This window comes from Microtus pennsylvanicus, chromosome 2 (assembly GCF_037038515.1).
Source record: "Microtus pennsylvanicus isolate mMicPen1 chromosome 2, mMicPen1.hap1, whole genome shotgun sequence".
Taxonomy (NCBI): Eukaryota; Metazoa; Chordata; class Mammalia; order Rodentia; family Cricetidae; genus Microtus; species Microtus pennsylvanicus.
The window spans coordinates 46,568,225-46,592,376 of record NC_134580.1 but is presented as its reverse complement, the minus strand read 5'-3'; the positions used below and the strand labels follow the sequence as shown (position 1 = coordinate 46,592,376).

At 47.8% G+C, this 24,152-nt stretch overlaps 1 protein-coding gene across 18 annotated transcripts in view; it reads right to left on the bottom strand.

The window, feature by feature from the left end:
- Positions 1-24,152, bottom strand: part of Mtss1 (MTSS I-BAR domain containing 1) — a 138,019-nt gene that overhangs the window by 23,357 nt on the left and 90,510 nt on the right. For 13 of the 18 annotated variants that reach the window (XM_075960943.1, XM_075960936.1, XM_075960954.1 and 10 more), the window contains exons 4-6: positions 10,517-10,601; positions 9,736-9,827; positions 6,107-6,181 (exon numbers count right to left, since the gene is read on the bottom strand). In XM_075960943.1, the coding sequence (XP_075817058.1) occupies positions 6,107-6,181; positions 9,736-9,827; positions 10,517-10,601 (252 nt within the window). Of the gene's footprint in view, positions 1-1,846; positions 1,859-6,106; positions 6,182-9,735; positions 9,828-10,516; positions 10,602-24,152 lie in introns of all 18 variants that reach the window. The other 5 variants (XM_075960937.1, XM_075960945.1, XM_075960939.1 and 2 more) reach the window with 1 other exon arrangement.

The window sequence follows — 24,152 nt, the reverse complement described above, 5'->3', positions numbered from 1 at the left end:
CTGAAAATTCAAGGTCAGTCTGGTCTACAGAATGAGTTCCAGGACAGCCAAAGCTGTTACTTGAGGGAAGTAGCAATTTTCAATCAAAACGATTTTCCCCCTTTTCTCCTTTGTTTATGGAGTGTTGCAAAGGGGTTAAGGGAACACACCTAGCGCCTAGTGTACACTAAGTAAATGCTCTACACTGAACAACACTGACAAACCCCAAGAATTATCACAAAACTGCTAAAAAGAAGATCCATACCTTCCAGCATGCCTTAAAACTCATTTGGTTTTTCCTTGCCTCTCTGCCCACAGACACTGTGACTGATCCACAGAGCTCCCTTTGCCCTACGGACTTGTGTGCATAACACAGGGAACCAGCAAGGACTGTGGATACATCCTGGAAGTGAGCAGAATCTTGTGTGTGGTTTCTTCACTCCAATCTTACCTCTTAGCAATTCGAAAAACACAATGCTGTTTACCCCACGGGCTGATTACACCCGGCTGTAAAGGGTCTTAGAAAACTTGATAGTCCAGCGGGCACTGGTGGCACATGCCTTTAATCCCAGCACTCCCAAGGCAGAGGTAGGCAGATCTCTGTGAGTTCGAGGCCAGCCTGGTCCACAGAGAGAGTGCCAGGGCTACACAGAGAAATCCTGTCTCAAAACAAAAACAAAACCTGATAGTCACTGGAGGTGCATGTGTTATTATGATTCAGCTTATCTGAAATATCCAGAAGAGGTGAACAAAGACTGAAAGCAGGGGAGTGGGTGTTGGGAAAGCTGGGGAGAGGGTGGCAGGAGAGACAATGGAAAGGCATGAGGTGTCTGTGGGAACAATAAGACTGTCCTAAAACTAGATAGTGGGGTTGGCTGCACAACACTGTAAATATATAGATGCCACTGAGAGATCTGTTTCTCATAGGGTTTCATAGTCCCAATACTGAGACCAGGAAGGGATTGCCCTCTCTAAACTGGGGAATGACTAGCCCAGTAGCACCACAAAATGACAGAGAGGCAAGACTCTGTCCCCACCAAGAGCAGCCGTCCAAGCCCTGTCAAAGGAGACCCATGCAAATAGAGCTTGTAAGTGACAGGACCCAATGCAAACAGTTCTTGGGAGCTCAGAGAACAATGGGCCACTCAGGCACGAGAGCCACACGGACACCTCACCGACACTTTCCCAAGACGGGGTGTGAGCAGTGAGACTCAAGAGCCAATGGCAGTTTAGCATCATGATCACCAGAGTGAGGTTCACATCTGACCAAGAAAATCACTTTAATTTGAATTAAATCGAAATTTGAGTTGAATCGAAAGATATGAAGCCTTAGAAATGAAGAATTTCACAAACTGCCAAAGTAAAAACTATTTCTGCTCTTGTTGTTGGAAGATGATTGGTCCTGGGTAGACAATGGTAGATACTCTGCAGGCTTAAAAATAACGCATCTGACTTGAAAACTCTTTGGAGTTGGTATTTAGGGTCATAGTTGTTTGCATGTGGAATCAACAAATATATTCATATCTACTTAGGTATGTATGCATGGATATAGAAATATATTGACTTCCTAGGCAAGGGTGCATTTAAAGAACTTAGTAGATTCCTTCTTAGAACTTAGTAGAATCTAATACTGACTTATGAAGACACAATTCTTCATATGGTGCTGACAGCATCAACGGGCAAATGCCTAAGCAAGGAAATGATTAAAACATACATAGATTATTTCCTTAAATTTATAAGAAATTAAACAAGCATAAGTGATTATTCTGAGCCAGCAGGAAAACATGGATAGCTAGCATAGGTCTGAATAACGCACAGCAAGGACCACACCGGAGCCAGCCACCAGAGATTTGGAGTGTAGACTTACCCTGAGTATCCACTGGCAGGGGCGCACGGTGAGGAAGTGCAGGATACACATTTGACACGGAAAGGAAAACAATAACGTCAAACTGGTATCCGAGCAGCGCCTGCCTAACCTTCCCTTCGCTCTGACAGCTGCTGGCTGGCGCACTTACACTCCAGTGATCAGACCCACGGCCTCCAGAAACTACAAAGTCCAAGCTCCCCTCTCCTGCCTGGCCAATATCCTTCCTTCTCAGCCATTCCTACTCAAGTCCTCCTCACCTTGCTACTTGGTCATTTCTACAAGAGGATAAGGGTTTGCTAAAGACAGAGAGAAAGAATACATGCCCAGAAGAGGCCAGTGAGATGTCTAATAGGAAAACCTTAACTTGGGAGAGAAAAAGAAAACTATAGTTCTAACATTACAGTGGGATAAAAATGAAAAATATTAAGGAATCTAAATTTTTAACACAATAGTAAACATTCTATTGGTGCAGAATTCTGTGGGCATCCCCTCCCCCCGTATTCCCAGTATTTGACCTTAGATTTCTAGATACTTGGGGGTGGGGGGGAGAGAATCTGCCTACTTAGAGGGCTAACATCAGCCATGCAGAGGTGATAAACACCTTCAATATCAGCACTTGGGAGGCAGAGGCAGGCAGATCTCCGTGAGTTCAAGGAAGGCCAGCCTGGCCTACAGAGTGAGTTCCAGGACAGCCACGGATATACAGAGAGACCTGACTCAAAAAACAAACAGGGAGGCATCTAACACCAACATTCCAACTTTCTTTCTCAAATCAAGACCCCGACAAAATGAACCATTAGTGGTTACAGGCGGGAACAGAAGACTCATTAACTCAATCCTTACTTTTACTGTTTTGCAGTGCTGAGGGCTGGAACACAGGGCCTTGTACATACAAGCCAACAACTCTCCTAACTGAGCTACATTCTCAAACCAATTTTTAAATTTAAATTAATAAACCATATACTGTGGATGTGGCTCAGCAGCAGAAAATCTGCCTAGGTGTGGGTTTGACTCACAAACGCCCCCCACTAGCACACACACACACAAGCAATGATAATAACATAAACGTTAGATCCTGAGAAGTAAGAACGCTGGTTGTGCACAGTAATGCGTCAATCAGAAGTAGAGAGGTAGCTTAAAGCACCCCGTTTTCAATCCTGCTACTTCACTGTTGGGATCCCAAAGACTTGAGCAGGAAGTACATCCAAGTTACCCCACTCAGAGGTCAAGGCCCCAGGGCCAGCTCCACTTCTTCAGCTTCCTGTGGCCCCGTCTCCTTCACGGTTTACTAATGCCGGCTCTGCCCCTGACCCAGTGCCTCAGACCAGAAGTTCTCTGAGGGTCAAGTCACCTCTCTCTGGTCCCTTGCTCTTGGCTTTGTGAGCACCTGACAAGCCTGCCTTGGAGAATGAGGAAGCCTTGTACACTTATCCCAGGATGGAGCAGATCCCAAATCCCTTTAAAATGTCACCTAACAGAAGACCTATCACTCAAGAGTGTTTGCGACAGAAATATTGAAACCCTGTTAGATTACTAATCACCAAGCTCTACAGTTAAAAGAGGGCTGAATAAACATGTCAACAATTACATTTGTGGAGTAAGAAGTAGGGGACACAAGTTGTTCATGAGCCACATCCTGTATTAGTGTCTACCACTGTCAAAGACAAGGCTATAATGCCAGGCTGGTCTGCACGGATGCATTTGAAATCTCCGAATGGAACGTGAGAAGAATTACCATATCACAGATCAGTCTCTGAAAAGCACTCACTGGAAGGCTGCCTCATGAGAGCACCAAAGACACCCTGGTTGCAGGAGTCAGGCTCAGCTCCATCGGGACTCCAGCCCAGACCACTAACATTTCATGAGCAGAGTCCAGGTACCCGGCACTTGAAGGATGTATTATCTATCACCTGAAGGTTGTAAGCAATCTCAACTCAACGGGTTTTCCATCAGAATGGGAAACTCCGGCTAACCAGAACCCCAAACTAGGCTCAGAATTCCTCCTACCCTTAAACAATGACTTTTCCAGCCTATGCTCCACTCAGACACCTTCTGGGAGAGCACCCCCTCAAGATCCTGACAGAATCATGACCCTAGAGTCTTCTGGAAGGTTACCCACAATCATACAATTGTAAGTCTAAAAATAGACTTAGATATTTGGGCGGGGCAGGGATGATAAAGAAATCAAACTTGAAGTAACTAGGAAATCACCAAGCAGCGGGCCACTGATCCAGCACAGGATCTGGTGAGGAGACCTTGTTAGGACTTCAGAACCACCTGATCACAGCCTCCACTCTCTCAGCCTTAGGCCCAAATGCCTCAAGACACTTCACAATTCAATGCCAATTATTCCCGAGTCCCAAGGCCAGGCGCATTTCTGCTTGGCACAGCCCAGCGTCCTGGGTCTTGAATCATCCTCTCTAGCCTGGATGTACAGCTCATTAGTGCCCAGACAGCCTGCACCAACACTGGGCAGGTCTGTTTGGCACAACTTCCTCTAATGGTCCACTGTGACCAAGCCATCACGCTGCACCCAGAGGTCCAAATTCTGCTAATTGGAAAAGACCAGTGACTGGAAAACCCTCTCAGCTCTAGGTAGGGCTTAGATAAAACAGATTACCTCTGCATCCAGGAGCTTGAGGCCTCTGACAATAGAACCCTGAGAAGGCTGAGGGGAACAGCTACTTCTCCATTATCCTTTTCAACAGGCCCCCAAACCTTCTCTAAGTGTAAGCATCACCCCCGGACCACCTCATCAGGATCACTATCACTCCTATTTCAGGGCTGCCAAGCTGCGAACCAGGCGGACAGTCTGCTCTTCTAGGGGCCTCAGACTGACGGACTACAGTGGCATCTTCCTGCACACCACTGCCCTGTAGACTCGCCAGAACAATACAGGCTGCCAGGTGCCCTCAGGAGAGAGAATAAGATACACAAACCCAGTAACTCACATCCCAGAGAAACTACAGCAGCCAAGAAGGACAGAAAATATGAGTGTCTCTAAAAACGCCACTGCACGCATCTTGAAACAGGCATAGGGTATCTGTCAGAACTGAAGGGGAAGGGCCCTGTGAAAAATGTGAGTTTTATGGAGCCAACCCTTCCTTCCAAGCTACCCCCCCCCACTTCACCTCTTGAAATGTGTTTTCATTCTGAACAATCACTGTTTGTCGAGAAAAGAGAAAATGGAGGGGTTGGGGGTCTCTCCCTAAAAAGGTTGTTTTGAACAGCCTTTGGCACTACCTCCCATAAAGCAGCCTGCAGGAAGAACCCATCCTATCAGTGGAGATTCAACAACTTAAAAAAAAAAAAGTAATACGAATCGCTGCTTTCTCCTACTCAAGAGCAATTTTCAGGCTCCAGGAAATGTTACAAATCTTTGCAAAGTGGACACGGCCAGACCTTTTCTCTTCACACCCCATCCGATCTGGAGAGGCGAGGACGGCTCCTGGATTTGACAGTTCATTGGTCTGTCACAAGGAACAGGGAACAGGGCGCAAAGAGACAGCTTACATCTGCCTGGCTTCCCTTGGTGGTGAATCCTAGTTCTCTGCCCTCAGAAACGTATTTAAAAATCCTCTAGACAGCAAAGACTAAGTCTCTAGGCTCCCAGTGCAGCCACTGCGCATAAATTTGAAAGACTCAAATGAGGATTTCAGAGAATATGGGTCATGAAAGATCCAGGAGGAGGAGGACATCGTTTCCGTGATAATTACTATAGAACATTTGCATAAAGGCTCCTCTGCGTTATCCTAGGGCTTCCAAGGACTTTACCACAGAGCACAGCGGGCAAAGAGCTGCCCTATTGGAAGACATAGGCAGAGGAATGATAAAGACTACCTGGCAAGAGCTTCTCGCTCATCCATGCCCTGCACTTTAAGAACCTTTAAGCATGGACAGAAGAGTTGGCTCAGAAGTTAAAAGCACCGGCTGCTCTTCCAGAGGACCTGGGTTCAGTTCCCGGCACCCACCAGCAGCTCACAACTGTCTGTAAGTCCAGTTCCAGGAGATCTGATGCTCTTCTGGTCTGCACGGGTGCTACTAGCACACGTGGTGCACAGATGTGCATGAGGGGAAAACACCAGCACTCATAAAATAAGAGAAAAAGGACTTGAAGCCAGGTGGGTGGGGCCGGCTCCTGCCCCTTCTCCAGCCCGCCCCGTCTAAGGAGGCCCATGAACTGCACAGCTTCTGGCCCACACACGAGCACACTTTCAGTTCCTCTCAGAGCCCTAGGACCATTGCAGACTTTTCGGTTACCTTTCTTCGCCTTCTTCTGCAGTTTCAGCGTGTCAGAGGACTTCTTTTTTATCTCCTGGCGAGCTTTCTTATATTCTAAGAGAAAGCAGAACATTGAACAGTGTTAGTGCTCTGCTCAACTTCACTCCCAGAAAGCATAATCTCAACACACAGCCAACAGCTACCTCCAAATACACAATGATAAAAATCACTGTGACATTTCACCACAAAGGCGTTGTTTACATGAAAAACAAAGAGACATACTGCAGTCTTTCCTTGTCCTGCCCACACCAAGAGAAGATGTCACTGGGGACGGTTTAATTAAAAAAAAAAAAAAAGTCACAATATGTCTGTTAGAATTCAGGGAAGATCACCAGCATTACCTACTTTCCCAAGGCCCTTAGGATCCGAGATGCATTTGCTGAAGGCATAAACAAGCTAAGGGGGAAAACAGGTTTTTTTTGTTTTTTTTTGTTTTGTTTTGTTTTGTTTTTTCGAGACAGGGTTTCTCTGTGGCTTTGGAGCCTGTCCTGGAACTAGCTCTGTAGACCAGGCTGGTCTCGAACTCACAGAGATCCGCCTGCCTCTGCCTCCCAAGTGCTGGGATTAAAGGCGTGCGCCACCACCGCCTGGTGGAAAACAGTTTTCCTACAGCCCAATTCGGTCCCTGTCACTTTCACATTCAAGCACAAACATGTGGGGCTGGGGAGATGGCTCCCTGGGTAAACTGCTTGCCGTGGAAGCACAAGGACCTGAGTTTAGATCCTCAGCCCCCATACAGAGTAAAGAGCCAGGTGTGACTATAAGCACCTGCAACCCAGGGCAGCTGGGAGGAAACAAGATGATCCCTGGAGCTCAATAACCGCCAGCCTCGCTGAAATGGCAAATTCCGTTCCAGGGGAAAGAACCTTTCTCCAAAAATAAACCAAGAGCTACTAGAGATATTAAGGAAGACACTTGGCATTGAGCTCTGGTCTCCATGTGTGCATCCACGGGTACTCACCCCTACATGGGCAAGCACACATAATGCAACACACACACACACACACACCAATCCCTGCAAGTCCTCTTGGTGGAGCAGGAAGCCAATGAGGAGGGGGAGAGTCTACTTCTGGTGGCTTTTTGTTCTCTGAGTTCCTCCTGCCTTCCCTGCCCCTCTGAGTGGCTTTCTCTCCATCTAGTTCACCTCCCATGGCCCCACCCTCACTGCCATGAGACAGGACATCTTTAAACGGCACCTCGGCACATCTTGAGATGCTGGGGGTGGGTAGCACAGATATCCAGAGACTAACCAGGTCTAACTCTGTGTTCGGGGCCCAGGCCGTCTCTGTTTCATTGGGAATATTACGGACAGAAGGAGCTGATCAGTGTTCTCTGTACGCTCTTGGGATGGGCAGGAAGGGCAATACTGAGAGTCAACCAAGGGACATTGCCTTACTGCCCAAGCACAGGTCAAGCATAGCTCTTTGCTACTTTCTTCCCATGATGTGGCTCAGGAAAATCACCCACAGACAAGCGTTACTCATCGGTCTTCGAATCTCTTTTATAGTTAGCTTTGCTGTGTATTTAATACACAAATCAAATTAAACTATCAATTCTTTCTCCATCTGAAAATAATATTCACGTATTTCTATTTTCTTTTTTACTTAATGAAACAAATGAACACATGAGAAGCTCAAGAGATGACAACCAGGACCTGATTACACGCAGTAGGAAAATAAATCCTGTAAATTTGCCCGCCTCCTTGATGGCACAGAAAAGCTGAAGATTTAAGTACTGTTTCATACACAGTTGCTAGACCTCAAGAGGAGAAACACCACTAAGTCGTGGCTCTTAAAGAAGAAAATTACTTTTAAAATAAGCATCAAGAAGAGACACAGATTCAAGGTGCCATTTTCCCTATTGAAGGTAAATTTTATTTATTTATTTATTTATTTATTTATTATGTATACAATATTCTGTCTGTGTGTATGCCTGCAGACCAGAAGAGGGCACCAGACCTCATTACAGATGGTTGTGAGCCACCATGTGGTTGCTGGGAATTGAACTCAGGACCTTTGGAAGAGCAGGCAATGCTCTTATGCGCTGAGCCATCTCTCCAGCCCTTGAAGGTAAATTATAACGTTTTTTTTTTAAAAAAAAAAAATGGGAATGAGGGCTGGAGATATGGTTCAGCAAATAAAAGTATTAGCTGCTTTTCCAAAGGACCCAGGTTGAATTCCCAGCACCTACATGGCGGCTCACAATTGTCTAGTTCCTCAGTGCACACAAGCCTTCATTATTTTACAACATTCTTTTATCAAAATATTTCATTGGATGTCACTCAAGTTTTTCAGTAACATGGCTCCTAGTTAAAGGAACATGACCACCAGAGTTGACCATCAACTTTAGAGGAACATGCACACACACACACCCCCCCAAAAAACCAACGAAATAAATCTATGTATTTTGTGGCACCAATGAGTGCACAGACATGGAACTCAGGGAAACCAATCATTCTGGGTGCCTGAACACAGAGGATGGACGATTTGGATGGATGCGAAGTCCCTGGTGGTTACAGACAGCTTCCGGGCATGTGGAGTAATCTTCATTGTCCAGTCTACGCAAGCACAGTCAACCACTCTTAAGACCAGAAAGTGGCCCGTCTCAGGACCACCTGACACGGGGCATCCACACTCTCCAGTTGATCTGAAGAGCACTTTGATGTCAGACACGGACGTGCAGAGTCTGGAGTTTGCCCAGCTGGTTTCCAGTCTTGTTTTGGCACAGCAAGTCCTCGCTATGCTCCCTTCCCTGTGTTTCAGAATGGTAATGTGTGTCCTGTGCCCTCATATGCTTGAAGTATGTGGTCTGCTTTTTGATTCTGATTTTTACAGGTATTACAGTTAAGAGATTGTATGACTCGCAGAAGAGACTTTGAACTTTGGACTTGAAAACATGGTTGAGACTGTGATAGACTAGGGGGACTTCTGAAGTCGGACTAAATGCATTGTGCCCTATATTGTTACAAGCTTACGGGAGTGGAATGTGGGAGGCTGAATGTAATCAGGCCCATAACCTTATAGGGAGTGGCACTATTCGGAGGTGTGGCTTTGTTGGAGTGGGTATGGCCTTGTTGGAGGAAGTATGTCACTGTGGGGGCGGGCTTTGAGGGTTCCTATGTCAGGATACTTCTGAATATTTCAGTCGATTCCTGTTGCCTGCAAGATGTTGCAGTCTCAGCTCCAGAGCCACATCTGCCTACACAGCGTCATGTTTATGTCATAACGATAACGAACTGAACCTCTGAACTGTAGGCTGCCACTCCAATTAAATGTTTGCTTTCCAAGGGTTGCCATGGTCACAGTGCCTCTTCACAGCACTGATAACCCTGGCTAAGGCAACTACACTTCATGTTAAATTCAGTGACCACAAAACCACAGAGCAGTAAGAGAGAGGATTGAGTGCCTAGCAATGTTCCATGCCAGGCAAACAACAGTCAGTCACAATGGTGACACTTTGGACCCCTCGTCCCCCAAAGCTGAATGAAATGCCTACAGGAGGAGGAGAGACGGAGAGGGTTCTGAGCCATTCTGGTAACAAAAGAAACCAAGTACAGCAGTGGCACCAGCCACACAGCAGCACAGCTTCCATGCTCCAGGCCTCTGTACCTTTTGCATGGTCCTTGTCCAGCTGGTTGGCCACTTTCTTCCATTCTTCCATCTGTTCTTGAAGCGGGTTTATCAGGCAATCAATCAACGCACTTTTGTCAAAAAAATAAAGAAAAGGAGAGATTAAGTGATTAAGCGGGTACTTCCTGTTGTCGAGATGCCCACCAGGTGGTGGGTGTGGTAGGCTCGCCTGTCATCAATTCCAGCACTTCAGGAGACAGGAGGATCACCAGTTGGAGGCCAGGCTGGGCCAGCAGGATGCTCCAAAGGATTTGCATTTAGTGGTCAAACATACTTAAATCATTTCCTTGAAGCAACTAAAAGGCAGAGTAACGAACCACTATTGCCTCAATATTGTCCACCTTCAGAACAGCCATGGCCTTCAGGATACTTTTTATGACTACTAAGAAGTTTTGTAGAAATGTAAGATGGGGTGATGGCACATGCCTCCGTACCATTAATCCCAACAACCAAGAAGCAGAGGCAGGTGGGCAGGCGTATCTCACTCCTTCCTGAGGCTCCTGTGGGGAGCAGTATCCATCATCTCCACAGCTAGGGGGCGATGAGGAGAGCTGTGGGAGGCAGGGCAGGGGGGCATGGGCTGGACTAAGAGTCCACTGCAAACCCAGCATGGCCTTATCCCAACACAGTGCAGATTCCCAGCTCACTCAGTGACCGAGCAGCAGAATGGGGGTGTACGGCCTTAAACACTACCGGGAGAAGATGCCATGTCATTGCACCCCTCACCCTACCCGCTAGAATAGAGACAGATGCTCCTCACCTGGAGAACTGCCTCAGCTTGGCCTCGATGCTTCTGTGCCGCATGCACATCCTGGTGAGTGCCGAGCCAATCTCTCGGGTACCACCTGGAAAAGCAAAGGCAGCTCAGTTGAAGGACAGGGGAGGAGCAGGAATTCGGTATTAAACACAAGCCAAGTCTCACCACACCGCCGTAGAACCTAGGCCACTACCTTCAGAACTTCTCTTTGTACGTGTGCACATACACACACATGTGAATCTGTGTAATGCGGCTCGTTTGCATAGCACCAAGACTAAGGTTACTCTTACTGTACTGTTTTCTAGTCTTAAGTTTTCTTGTTCATTTTGTACTGTTGATCGTGAGTCAGAAATCAAACTTACAAAATCCTTACTGGGACCTGTAGAGTTTGGCAGGTACGTACGTCTCCAGGCTGAGACAGCCCTAGTGCCAAAGCCAGAGATCAGAATTCAACAGATGGTAGAGAAAGAACTCCTGGAGATCGCTGTCTGACACATGCTCACACAATAAAATATTATTTCTCTTGCCAGGCGGTGGTGCCGCACACCCTTAATCCCAGCACTTGGGAGGCAGAGGCAGGGGAATCTCTGTGAATTAGAAGACAGCCTGGTCTACAGAGTGAGTTTCAGGACAGCCACAACTACACAAAGAGAAACTCTCTTTCAGAAAACAAAACAAAAAATATTCCTATGAAAATATCTAATATATATATATACACACACACAAGGAAAGATTAAAGATTCCCCCACCCTGACCCTCTCTGCCCAAATAACCCTCAAGGTTGTTTTGGAATAATTAAGGGCCTCTGGCTCATTATTTCAGGATGCTTGCAATTCTACAATAAAGCTACAGCAAAGCGAAGTCATGGAATATTTTTTAATTGGACACTGGTGACCAAGATCTTGGAGTTCAGCGAATGTGGGAAGGAAGTTAAAGCATGGTTTGATTTTTTTCCAAGATTCTTCTTGTTCCTTCCCTTCAGCCACACCCTTTCTAATTATTAGTTTTGAAGTTCTTCTGTTCCTCCCCATTTTGGGAAAAATTATTGAATCAGTATTTGCTGGGACGTGTGGAGAACAAATTGTCACTTCAGATCATAACTCCATAAGGACCCTGGAGGGCGCAGTCACAAACATTAGGAAAACATAAACATGTAACTTGTAAAACTGGGGGAAGTGTCAACTAAAGCAGTTTTCTAACCAACAAAACATTCAGACGAAAGCCACAGGAATTTATGGTGGGTTTAACTAAGTCACCAAGAAAAAAACAAACAAACAAATCCCTCTTATTAAAAGGTATGGCATTATATGGGTTACATTTTGTTTCGTCCTCTCCACAGAAATGCTTGTCTTTTGGTTCAGTTCCCCTCATTTTCCATTTTATTCCACAAGCTAAGAGCTCTCTACAAGCAAATAACAACAGCAACAAAAAAAAAAAAAAGTAGCTACCAATTAGCAAAGCTTCAGCTCCTGGGAAGCAGGAGCAAGTGGTCTACCAGGAGTTCAAGGCCAGCTGGGGCTAATCCTTGTCTCAAAACTACGTAAATCCTTGTCTCAAAACTACGTAAAAACAAGTGAGTCCGGCTCCCTTGCAGAGGCCAGCAGATCCTTTAATCCACAGGCCAGCCTGGTCTACACAGCAAACTCTAGACCTGCCAGGGCTACACAGTGAGACCCTTTCTCATCCACAAAAACAATAATAATTCTGTACTTTATAGCACCCCAAAAAACTGCTTTCCCAGGGAGCTTGCCCAGTCCTCTCAGTTAGAACTTCTGACAATCTATACTACGACACTTGTCAGGAGGCTGTCCTGTGTATTGTCAGTTAGCAACATCTTGGTCCGGTCTCACTCAGGGCCAACTGCAGGATCCCCTACTACATCCTCAGACTTGAGTATCTGAACATATCTCCAGCCAGTGACATGTTTTTCCCTGACAAATAAAACTCACACTTTACCGCTAAACAGTGCTGTAAAACCTTAAGCAAGAAGCAATTGGAATCCCAGGGCTGGTTTGGCATTTAAATGATGCCTCTGGGGGCTGGGGTTGGTAGGAAGAGTGCTTGCCTAGCACATAGGGAAGCCTTTGGGCTCCATGAGGCTTCCATAGTGGCAGACACCTGTAATCCTAGCACTCCAGAGATGGAGGCAGGAGGTTAAAAAATTCAAAGCCATTTTCAATGATATAGCAAATTCAAAGCCAGTGCAGGATATATGAGACTCTGTGTCCCGTCCCGTTCCCCCCCACACACATCCACCATGATCAATCACCACCCCAAAACCCCATTTCCAGCATGTGCATCTGAGAAAGTGTTTGTGCCTTCCCAGGGACCACCAGTAGAGGGCGCAATTCTCACGCCCTCCATTTGTCTTCCCATTCCATCCTCTGCTGGAGGCTTTAGGATTTTTATTGCTCATGAACAAAGGTGAGGAATGAGAACACTTTATCCCCAGGAAAAGGTTTCTTCTTCCTGTGCCTTCATCTGATTAAAAGTTAATAACATGGCCACACAAGGATATTGGCCCACTTATTCATTGCTGCTAGGAAGGTAGACTAAGGCCTTCCTGGAGGGAAATCGGTAGCAGTAATCAAGAAAGAACCTAAAAATAACGCTCTTTGACCCAGAAACTCTAATCCTAAGAATTTAACCTGAGGAAATAATTAAGAAAAATGGCGAATCCTCACCTGTGAGGACAATGATTAAAATGTTTACATCAAAAAATCCCGTACAATGATCTAGTTAAATGAACCAACTGAATAGGACACAGCTGTTTAGAAACAGAATCATGTATCACTCGGTGCTGCTTCGAATGTTTAGGTATTGGCTTAAGTACTTTTCGTATATTCAATCATTCATCCTCACAATATTCCGAGAAGTACTGGTAATGTCGCCATGTCCTTTCCACGGGCAGGAGAAAGAAGTACTGAAGCGTCTGTCCAAGGTTACAGGACCAGTAAATGACACTCGACCAAGCTGAATCTTCTGGGTTTGTGCATTCAGCCACACTCAAATACGTGACACTTTACATAGACAAAAAAGATAGGAAGGGGCAGAGTCCAGCGGAAGCCCAGCTTCCTCATTTTACCCACTAGCAAGAGTGGAAAGGTTTTGTTCAGCCAGCTCTCAAAGTTTGCTTCTTGTGTCTAGAACTGTAATGGGTGCCTGAATGGCTAGAATCTGTCCTGGCAAAGCCAGTGCAGACAGCCAGGAGTTGGGGGTCTACTCTGGACCCACACTTCCATCTCCTTGAGGTAGAATTAGAGGCTGGAAAACATCATGACCAAGTCCAGTCCTTCCAACCCGTCCGTTTTTTCTGTCCTATTATTTCAGTGCCTTCCCAATATTTTCCATATTTATTTCATCCCCAGGGCCTTCTGGGGGCAGCCGAGTTCTCGGCCGACTGTTACCAAGCAGTTTCTGAACATACTGCCTGTGCCCCACCCCTGTGCCCCTGCACAGGAAGCCCCGGAGAGGACAGGAAATGAAGGAACCTAATGAAGACTTCCTACAGGCAGTATCACTGTACCTGGCATGGGGGCAGCAGGCAGACGACACTCCCTGTGGACCCTGGGACCCAGGGCTGGAACTTGCTGGTCCTAGCATTATGGGTCACCCTAAAAATAGATCTATCTGTGGAAGAGCTTAGCAACAGCTGATGCTTTTCTGACCTCCGCTAGGACTTTAAAAAAAAAAAAGAAAGAAAACACTCAGCAGGTTTGAATTGGAGGAAACTGGCTGGGGCTACAAAGAGAGGACATCTGGAAGTGGTCCAATGTGACAATGGGAGTATTTATGGAACCACAAATGGCTGGTTTAGGCACCTGGCCTCCTGCAGGGTGGATGAGCCGCTTCCTCCTCGAATGAGCGAGTATTTATCATTTGAAGGCTGGACCAACAATCTGTTTGTTTTTTCTTTATGTGTGTGAGGCTGACATCAAGAACCTTCCACAATTTGTTCTCTTCATTATTTTTTAAATTACTCTTGGAGACACGGTCTCTTGCTGAAGTAGCTCACCAACTGGGTTAGGCTGGCCGGCCAGGGAGCCCCAGGGACAGGCATGTGCCACCATACCCAGCATTTTTACATGGGTTTGGGGGGCTGAACTCAGGTCCCAGCTTGCATGGCAAGCACTTCACTGACTTAATGAATACATTTTTACTACAAGACGTTGAAAATAAATGTAAGATAATCTTAGGAAAGGCCTAGACAGAGTTTGGAATCCATGTCAAAAGTGACGCATGCCTGTGACATTGGGGCTGGGAAGGCAGAAGGTTCTAGAGCTGGGTGGCTAGCCAGTTGAGGCAACCAATGAACGCCCGGCTCAGTAAGAAACCCGATCTCTAATCAATCAATCAATCAATTAATTAATTAATAATGAGCAGAGACGCGACTGAGAAAGAAACCCAACATTGCTCTCCAGTCCCCACACAGTTTTACATGCTGTGCACCCATACACATGCAGGACACAGATGTATGCGTGTGCGCACACACGCACTCACGCTTCCCAGCAACCTAGGAGAAAGGCACCTTCCTTGCACCCCAGCAGGGCTTGCTAACAGGCCACACAGCAGCTAAGCAGAACAGGCAATACCTCAACCCTGCTTTGTCTGACTGCTCTCTGGAAGACTTCTTCCTGCTATGACAAGCTGCAGACGTCCCCAACTGAGGACAAAGAGGAGCATTTCATGCCACAAACAGAATACAAATTGTTTCACGACTGCTTCTCGGAGGGTGGGAAGGAAACTGAGAGGCAAAGGCCAGGGAGCCACTGTTCCTTCCTCCAAACAGTAGCCCGGGTGGACAAATCCTCCCACTGCCACTGGGAAGGCGGTGTCTATCAAGTGGCATTGTCACACCCCGCCAAGCTGCCTCATTTGCAGGCGCCTCCACCTCCCAGCACAGCAGGGTCTGCATGGGCAGGTGGCCTGGGCCTGCCGTGTGGGCAGGTGGCAGGCAAGGACCGAAAGCTGTTTTGTCAGGCTGGATTCTGCAGTAGGGCAGGAAAGAGCTAAAGAACAGATTCAAGGACTGCTCTGGCTGCAGCGCGAGGGTGGAGTGAGTTACTGAGTGTTTTGACTGGCCTGCTAAGGGCTCACGCTGGAAAGCTCATGGAGCCTGGGGTTACCGCTAGACAGTAGAATAGTCTCTGGAACCTCCCAGGAGCAGAGCACAGGACGAGACAGTTTCTTAGACGCTCTCCCATCCTTGCATAATCCTCGGGTGATCTATAGGGCCCATGGCCCCAGAACTTCCATACTCACAAAGCTCGAACCCCACTAATAGCCTGCCATCTCCTGAGCTAAGCTGGGGGATAAACCAGGAAAGAATGAGGAGCTCTGAAGTCAGTCAACAATACAGCTTCGGAGCAAGAGCTCCACCCCCCGCATTAGGGGGGTCACATGGCATTGGTAAGGGTCTGACTAGTTTCAATGCAGATGCTGACATTGTATTTAAAAAACAAAAAGCAGTATATGGCCTACTACTGATTCAGTGTTATTTTGACTCTCTCACACCCTAACATGAGCTATCATTTATAATTTGTGTCTCTTATAAAGCATCCTGAGTAATCTAAATTTTTGTACTTTTTTGTTTCCCCTATGTGTGCGCGCATGCTTGCACAACTGAACCCAGGGCCCTGGTGCATGCTTTTCAAGCCCCCCGTCAGTGGGCCCCACCCCTAGCCCTATCAGCCCCTTTAACCACTGCCTCATCCATACTTTGGTGATGACTGTTTCTGAAAGGAACTTGCTTTAATCACATCTTTTTAAACAGTCCACTCATTTTGTAGAAGAAACAAATCTTGATCTTTACACCATATTCCCAAGACTTATCTACCTCGTATCTACAACAGCCTTTCAACCGGTCTGTACAGGTTTGGGAGTTTAGGACTCTTCGTTAAGCCTGAAACTCAGGTGGGACACATCAGCGAAGATCCCAACTCCAAGTGCACAGAAGGCAGCGATGGTATATTGTACAGGGAAAATAAGGCACAATGGCTACATCCAGGGCCACTTATGCAGAGCGCTGCTGAAACAATAACCAATAACCAGCAGGTCCTCCGAAGGTCAGGCTGCCACGGAGCCATTATAAGGCACTAGCCGACCTGCAGCCTCTCTCCTCCTGCTTGTAACGGTCTTCTTCTCCAGGGAGTTGGTAAACCCGGGCAAGGAAGGAAACCAACAGCACCAGGCTGGTTTCCATGAATGCCAGAAACATGCCTTCACGTTACCCACCTCCAACAGCACCTGCTGGGAACTAAGAAAGACGCCCTGTGCACCCAAAGCAAGGGCAGCCGACTCCAGACCACCCTGAGCCTGCTGCCCCGCCCTCTAACCCCTGGACCTCCTTGGTTGTTCCTTTCTATTGCGGAGCTCCACACCATCACATCACCAGCTTCCGGGCAGACAGGAAGGGAAGGGAAAGCTCCTACTGAAATGAATGCTGGGGCTGTCGTGGGATGCACAGGCCCTCCAGGCCCAATTCTGCAACGGCCTGGCAGGCTGTAATGTTTTGATCTCTCTCACACATAAGCGCCCATTCTCAGGGAGCACCGAAGACTCAAAATGTCAGGTGTCTTTTCACCTTGGCAGTGGCTGGAGGCTTGCCCAGTGCTGCAACCACAGAAGCTGCCTCAGTGTGCACCAGCTGCTGCTCTGGCTGGGCAGGCGAGCACGGCTGCATATACCATCTGCCACCAGAGGGGATGCCTGGAGGCCAGCCCTCGCCTTGGCTGAAGCAGGTGTGAGCACACACATGTGCTCTCTCACACGCATGTGTTCACAAACTCATGCAAAGAGTGAAGCATCCATCAGACTTGACCATGAAGCTGGGTGTAACTCTCCTCCTCCAGGTCCCCTCATCTCTTTCGGGTGTCTTTCACCAACGAGAGGTTTCTGGTAGAGAAAGCCAATGGTACCACAGAACGGCATCCCGAGGGTGAGTCTGAATTTTAACAGCAGAAGGCAGTTTCCGTTCCCATGCCCGCAAAGGTATAATGGCGACACTCCAGCAAGCAAAGAGCATGCTTTGCTTTCAGGCTGAGCACAAAGAACACAATCTAAAGGCAGTAGGAGAACAACTAGACACAGATCAAACAATGGCTTTCTAAGGGATACTTCAGTACTCCAGACAAAGAGTCCAGCCAGATTTCGGCTATGGTAGGCACACCTGCACCTCTGATGGCCTCCAAACCAGGCTAGATAACCCCTCTCCCAAGCAGAAGTCAGTGTGACCATGAAACAGCATCCCTACACTCGGTCACTGTTTAGGAAATGTGCTGTGATGTGAAACAGCCCCACTCCTACAGATAGACGGATTTTCACAGTGATGGAGTTTCACAGTGACTTTGAAAGCGGGAGGTGCCACCTTACAGACAAGCAGCTGCTTGCCACCCCAGCATCACACTCCTGCCCGGGATTGCGGGGCAACTCCTGGTGTCAGGAGGAGTCCTCCTTGCTGCAGTTTCTCCCACTCAGGAAAACTGCTGTGTGTTCTCCAGAGGCCCTTGCCTGGTTTCCAGTGATAGGACGAGTGTTTTCATCTAGGGTCAAGGTGTGCACTCAGAGTAACAAGCCATGTTACTTCTGGATTCATCTGCACTTTGCTTTTTAGCCTGGGGATAACCAGGTGCAAAGCTGGGAGAAGATGGGTCCGCAGACATCCTTGACTCAAAAGAGTAGAAAGAGCGCCAGTTTCTAGTGGTCTAGATTATCATACAGACCCCCTATACCTTAGACTAGGCTGCCCTCAGGAGCAGCAGCCAGACAGGAGTCACTGCAAAGTACCCAGTGCCCGTGCCAGCCCTGACAATGGAGTAAAAACTGTCCAAGCTCTTCCCTATGCACTGCTATAGCCTAGGATGTTCCTGCAACAGACTCAAGGAAATGAGCACATAAGCCTCAAGAGTGTGTCTTTAACTTACAGAGGAAGGCTCCTTAGGTCAAAACTAAATCTTAAAACAGGTTTTCAAAAATAAACCGTACCAGCCCCTCACAAAGGAACCGCCACTTCCTGTTGACCACAATGGTGATTCTAGGGAGTAGCTTTAACTTCAAGGAAGAAAGACACATGTGGAATTTCCCTTTTTTTATTTTAAAACTGTTATTCAGCAACTGTACATAGCTGGGTGCGGATGGGGAACCCAGCTGGTGTTTAGGGGACAGCTAATACTGTGCGTTCAGCAAATTCTAGGTGTTAGGTCGATGCAAATAATTCCAATCAGACCAAATTAGACCACGTTTAATAAATGTAGCACTCCCGGGTGGTCGGGAGCATGGCGAGGGAGAGAGACCCTGGGGAGGGGTCAGCGCTTGGTGGAATCTGAGTCCAGACCAAGACAACTCCCAGAGGGAGGGGTCTTGAGATTGAGCTTTCTGCTCCATTGGCGCCCCAAGAATGAATACCAGGGGCTGGGGTGACGTTTCCCATCACCAGGGAGGGTCAGTGTCCCCTTTCTTGACGACACCGTGGTGCCCCCACACAGGCTGGAAGACCATGCAAGCTGTTATCAGATGACGATTATTCAGCTGGTCCCCCCACTTCTCGGTGTCTCCCACTTCACAACTTTTCAGAAAACAAAACCACACAGTCCCACCGCCATCTGGTGCCTTCAGACCAATATGCACGAGATTTTGGCATGCGTGGTACTGGCAGCCACAAAGACCAGTATTCCACTTTGTCGCTGTTCAAAGGCAAAGCGAGGATGGTATTACGGAAACATGAACCACGGACACATTCACAGCGTGGAAAACCAGTATAGGAGCAAGCATGGTCACATGGGTCTGCCTTCCCAGCCCCTATGAGGACGTCACCCAGGAAGTACTGCAGGCTCCCTGACATTTGCAACCATGAACCCCCACTGCCGTGGCCAGCCTCTGCCATGTGGGAACAGAAAGAGGCTCCTTCTGGAGCCAGGCGAGGGAGACTGGAGGACACCAGCTCAGCCAGTGAAGCCGACGTGGCCTGATGCAGGAACCACATGTCATTTTCTTAGTTGCCAAACTGTAACTGTCGGGGAGGCTCACAGTAGCCAGCTCTGGGTTTACTTCCCAGGCAGCCTTCATGGCAAGTCAGATCAGATGAATCACTCACTGAGAAGATAGCTGGAAGATGTGAGATCAAAATGGAAGTGCGGATCAGTGAAGAGTCACACATCCACATCCCACGACAACATGGGCCCCTTGAGCCCGCCAACATCAGATCTCATTCATGTGCTCCTAGCTAAAAGCAACTCTCCTCGCTTAAGGGGCGTCTGCACATCCATGATCCAGGCTGGGACTGCAAGCTTTTGTCACGCCTCTCCTAGTGCTTGCAATGTGACAAGTTCTGGCAAAAGCACCTCAGCTACTATTCTAAAAAACAGCACTCTAGTAGATGGCTGGGTTGGTAGGAACACTTGCGTAAGCAAGAGGTCCCGAGTTCGACTCCCTGCTGCCCACATTTGAAAAAGCCAGGTATGGCTGTGTATGCCTACAACTCTAGCACTGGAGGGCACACAGAGGGAGGTGCCAAGGGCTCACTGGCTCACTTGTCAACATGGTGAGCTTCAGGCTCACTGAGAGACTTAGAGCATCTGATGCAGGCACCCAATGCCCTCCTCAAGTACAACACAAGTACGCACAAACCTAAAGTAATATTAATACAAATAAAAACCCAATTGTATTCCTTGTGGCCACCACTGGCTGCAGCTGACATGGGCCTCACGTTGCCGAGGCTGACAATGGTGCGGAGAGGCTGAAGGAGAACTAACTCCAACTCTGGCTCATCAGAGGACCTGGCTGTCACCACTCAGCACAGCAAACACGCGGGATGCACTGGCAGGAGAAAGTAGCACCGAGTGTCCCAACATCCCGCCTCCCCTCTCTCTCTTTCAATGCCAGGGCTGAAAACCAATTTCAGTTTCCAGTTCCCAAGATGAGTCCCGAGGTCAAGAGGAAATCCGAAAAGGAGCCTGGGGATTCTGAAAAGCCTCCCTGATGCTCATGTTAACTAATACATTCCATCTTTTGCTTTAGAACAGTATCAGACCTGGACACACATGCACACATGAAGAAAAACGATAAAAATGAAAATCCTTTAAAATGTTTTTGGTAAGAGCTTACAAAGTTTAAGGTGGGTCCTCCGCAGAGGCTAGAAAAATTCAATCTTCAGTTCCTAAAATGTCTCTCACCCCACCTGGTTCCCACAACCATGGAGCACAGTTATGGGGGGGCACAGTCAGAGGCTGGTCCTTTTTTAATGACCCACATCCGCCCTTCCTCTTCTGCCTCTCCTTCCTCTTGCATGCTTCCCCTCACGCCCACTCAGCAACCTGCTCTCCTAACAGGACACAAAAACAGCAACTAGCTGGAGTGATCTGAAGCCATTCACTTCTCTGCCATCAATTACAGGACAGGAAGCTGCCAGAGGCAGGGAACTGAGGGGGATACAGGCTGGCCTGGCATCCGGAGGGGAAGCACACCAACCATGCTAACACAAATGGCATGCTGCTCTGTCAAGGTCATGGCCTGATCCCCAGGGACCAGTTGGGTTTGATTTATGGCCCCTGAGTGGTGTATGGAGTAGCTGCCAAGAGCTGAGCTGTCAGGGAGTCTGACTGCTTCCTGTCTCAACCCCCGGGGAAAGATTAGGACCTAGACAAAAAAAAAAAAAAATCAGCTTACCTGGATTGACTGTTTAAGTTAAACCTAGACAAAAGTGGGGTTGACAAATGAGTTTTATGCCTTGGGTTAATTATCATCAGGTAGTAAGGTTGCATCTGGGCCCAGTCAAAAAGAGAAGTTAAGTTTAGGTGGTTGGCAGGGCCAGCACAAATGCAGGAACAGTATAAGGCTGCGTCCCTGGGCTTTCAACTCTATCCCTAAAGTCACAGAACAGTATTAAAGACTTCAATATGCAGAAAGATTGCCATTCCTCGGGGGCCCGCCTGGGGAGGGCATGAGGGTCAGCATTTCTAACCAGCTCCCCCAAAGATGGCAACTTGTGCCCAGACCACACCTGCACTGTGACGGGAAGAGGGCAGAACATTTCATCCGTCAATGCGCCTTGCCCGTCCTGAGAACACCAAAGACCCTCCAGGTGAACGCTGGTGGATGCGATGTCCCAGATATGTCGTAGAAACACAGCAAACGTGACTCATCACCAGGCTGTGATCCATAAGACAACAGGTTGGCTGCTGGGGTGGGGCTCCTGCCTTAGCCCCGCTCCCCCACTTTAGGGTCCCCTTCCAAACAAGACTCTTCCTCTGAGCCGGTGTCCCCCTACCAATGGGTGAAATTACAATTGGTCTAGAGAAAACAAGTTTGAGGTACCAGATATGCCTGGTGGCAAAGCGGTCCAATGGAAGGCAGGCACTGAACAGGAAAGGTCTGTTGGCCTCCAGCCCCCACCCCCATTCTCATTTCAGTGGTCTTTAAAGTGATGACGAAGGGGCTTTTCTCTCCTGCCTAGCAGAGGATTGGGGTGGCCAGAAGGCCACCGGCACTTCCGCATCATGTGAAAGGATGGAGGGCGGGGCACTGTAACTTTTCTTGTCGCTATAATCAACAAGTATCTCAGAGATGCAGCGTAAGAGAGGAAGGACTTGATTTGGTTCACGTCCGTCGAGGCAAGGATGTAGTGGCAACAAAAGCTTGAGACAACTGCTCATGTGGAACAATAGAGGCAGAGGATGAACGCCAGTGTTCAGCTCACTCTTCTTTCCTTCTGACAGTTAGGGGGAATCTTCTCACTGCAATTCAGCTAGTCAAGAAAATCCTCACAGTCACGCCCAGAGACTCATCTCCCAGGTGATTCTAGGTCCCATCAGGCTGACAATACTGTTATGAGAGGAAAGGATGGGTTCCCGAGACGAGGACGGTTGCTGGTCTGCCTCCTCCTTCCTCTGAGTATATGTATACTGTAACATTTCTCATGTTGCCCTGGGCCCGTACCCTCCATCACATGGTGACCTCCTATGGAGAGCAACTACTTCCACGCCATCCTTGAATTCTGAGTGTCTGGGATGAAGGCTCAATAGGGTATATGCAGACGAAGGAGTGAGAGGGGTGGGGGAATAAGCTCCACGGAAAACAGGTGTCCCCAACATTTTGGCAGCTCGAATACATGTGAGCTACTGGAGAGAGCAACAAATACAGGTTAGGCTCATCCAAGAGGTCCTTCTGTCTGCTTGTGGGCAGACCAGGGGAGAAAGGATTTCAAGACCCTAATGTTGCCAGCTCTGCCTCTGAAAGTCAAGGTCATGGAAAATGTGCGTGCCTAACAGCTAATCTAATTATAGACACTTGATACAGGCTATTCGGCCTGCCTTTCAAATAAAGTTAAGGATTTACACACCCACGAAGAGCAAAGTAATAACAAGATATGAATAACAGTTCTTCCTAAAAAAGCACGCATCGGAGAAAAATGGGGGCAGAGAATCCAGTCTTTTGAAGACATGAAGCTGACAGAGACTTCAAAGTGCCCCCCCCAAAGGATAGAACCAGGCCCATTAAAATGTTCCCAATAAGAAGAACTTATTTTTTGAGAAGATAATTACCAACAACCTCGGGAAGAAGTGTCAAGCCTCCTTCCATGCTATTAGAAAGGCTGCCCGGGAGCAGATCTGTTGCCATGACAACAACTGCTTGCCAGAGGATAAGGATGGACAAGGGACCTACCAAATGGTATTCTCAACAATGAGCCTGCCATTTCTCGCAGCCACTCTGGAAAGAACCTTCAGCATCTAGAGCTGAAGTAGCCAACAGCTGGGTGAGGCTGCTATAGTATGACATCAGAATTTCTTCTTCAGCATCCTTGGCTCAGATGAAACATCACCAGCTGCGGGCCTATTCCCAGGCATGGCGACTGAGGACAAAAGGGAGATGTCAAGAGATGGAAAGGTGAGCTCCAGGGCTCACCAGCTAGCCAGACTAGCCTGGACTGTGAGCTGCAGATTCAGAGAGAGAACCTATCTTAGGGAAATAAGGTGGATAGCAATAGAGAAGGGCACCTGACACGAACTTCTGGCCTCCACATGCACAGGTAAGTGCACTTGTGCACATGTATACACGCACACAGTGGAAGGCCTAGTTTCCACAGCAACCCACTGGGTTCTAACTATCCACGCAGACTAAGGACTTCACCACTGTCATGGCTACGCGGAAGAGAAACAGCCCCAGTCACTTGCGGTATTCTGTGAACCAAAAAGAAAGATAGATGGGCAAACAATGTGATTGTGTTCCTTTTATCTACATGTGACAGAGCACACAGATGTGTGCACACACACACAGCTCCAGAGACCCAGCAGCTCAGAACCTATGGCATGACAATCACTTCTGCAGAGTCTCAGAGGTGGCATCTCTGATAACCATTCAGCCTTAATAAGGAGGTAGATAGAGGCTTCTGATGAAGCTTTCAAGATGAGGACATTCTCTGAGTGGAATAAGATGCTCACAAAGGGACAAATGCTATACTGTGTGTGTCCTGCATATGTGAGCCATGCAGAATCATCAGATCCACAGAATCAGAAAGAAGAACAGTGGCTACCAGGGCCAGTGGGAGGGGGATGAGGCATACTGGGAGCAGAGTTTTGATTCTGCAAGAAGAAAAGTTCTGGAAGTGTGTGGCTCACCACCATGAATCCATCAAACACTTCTGACT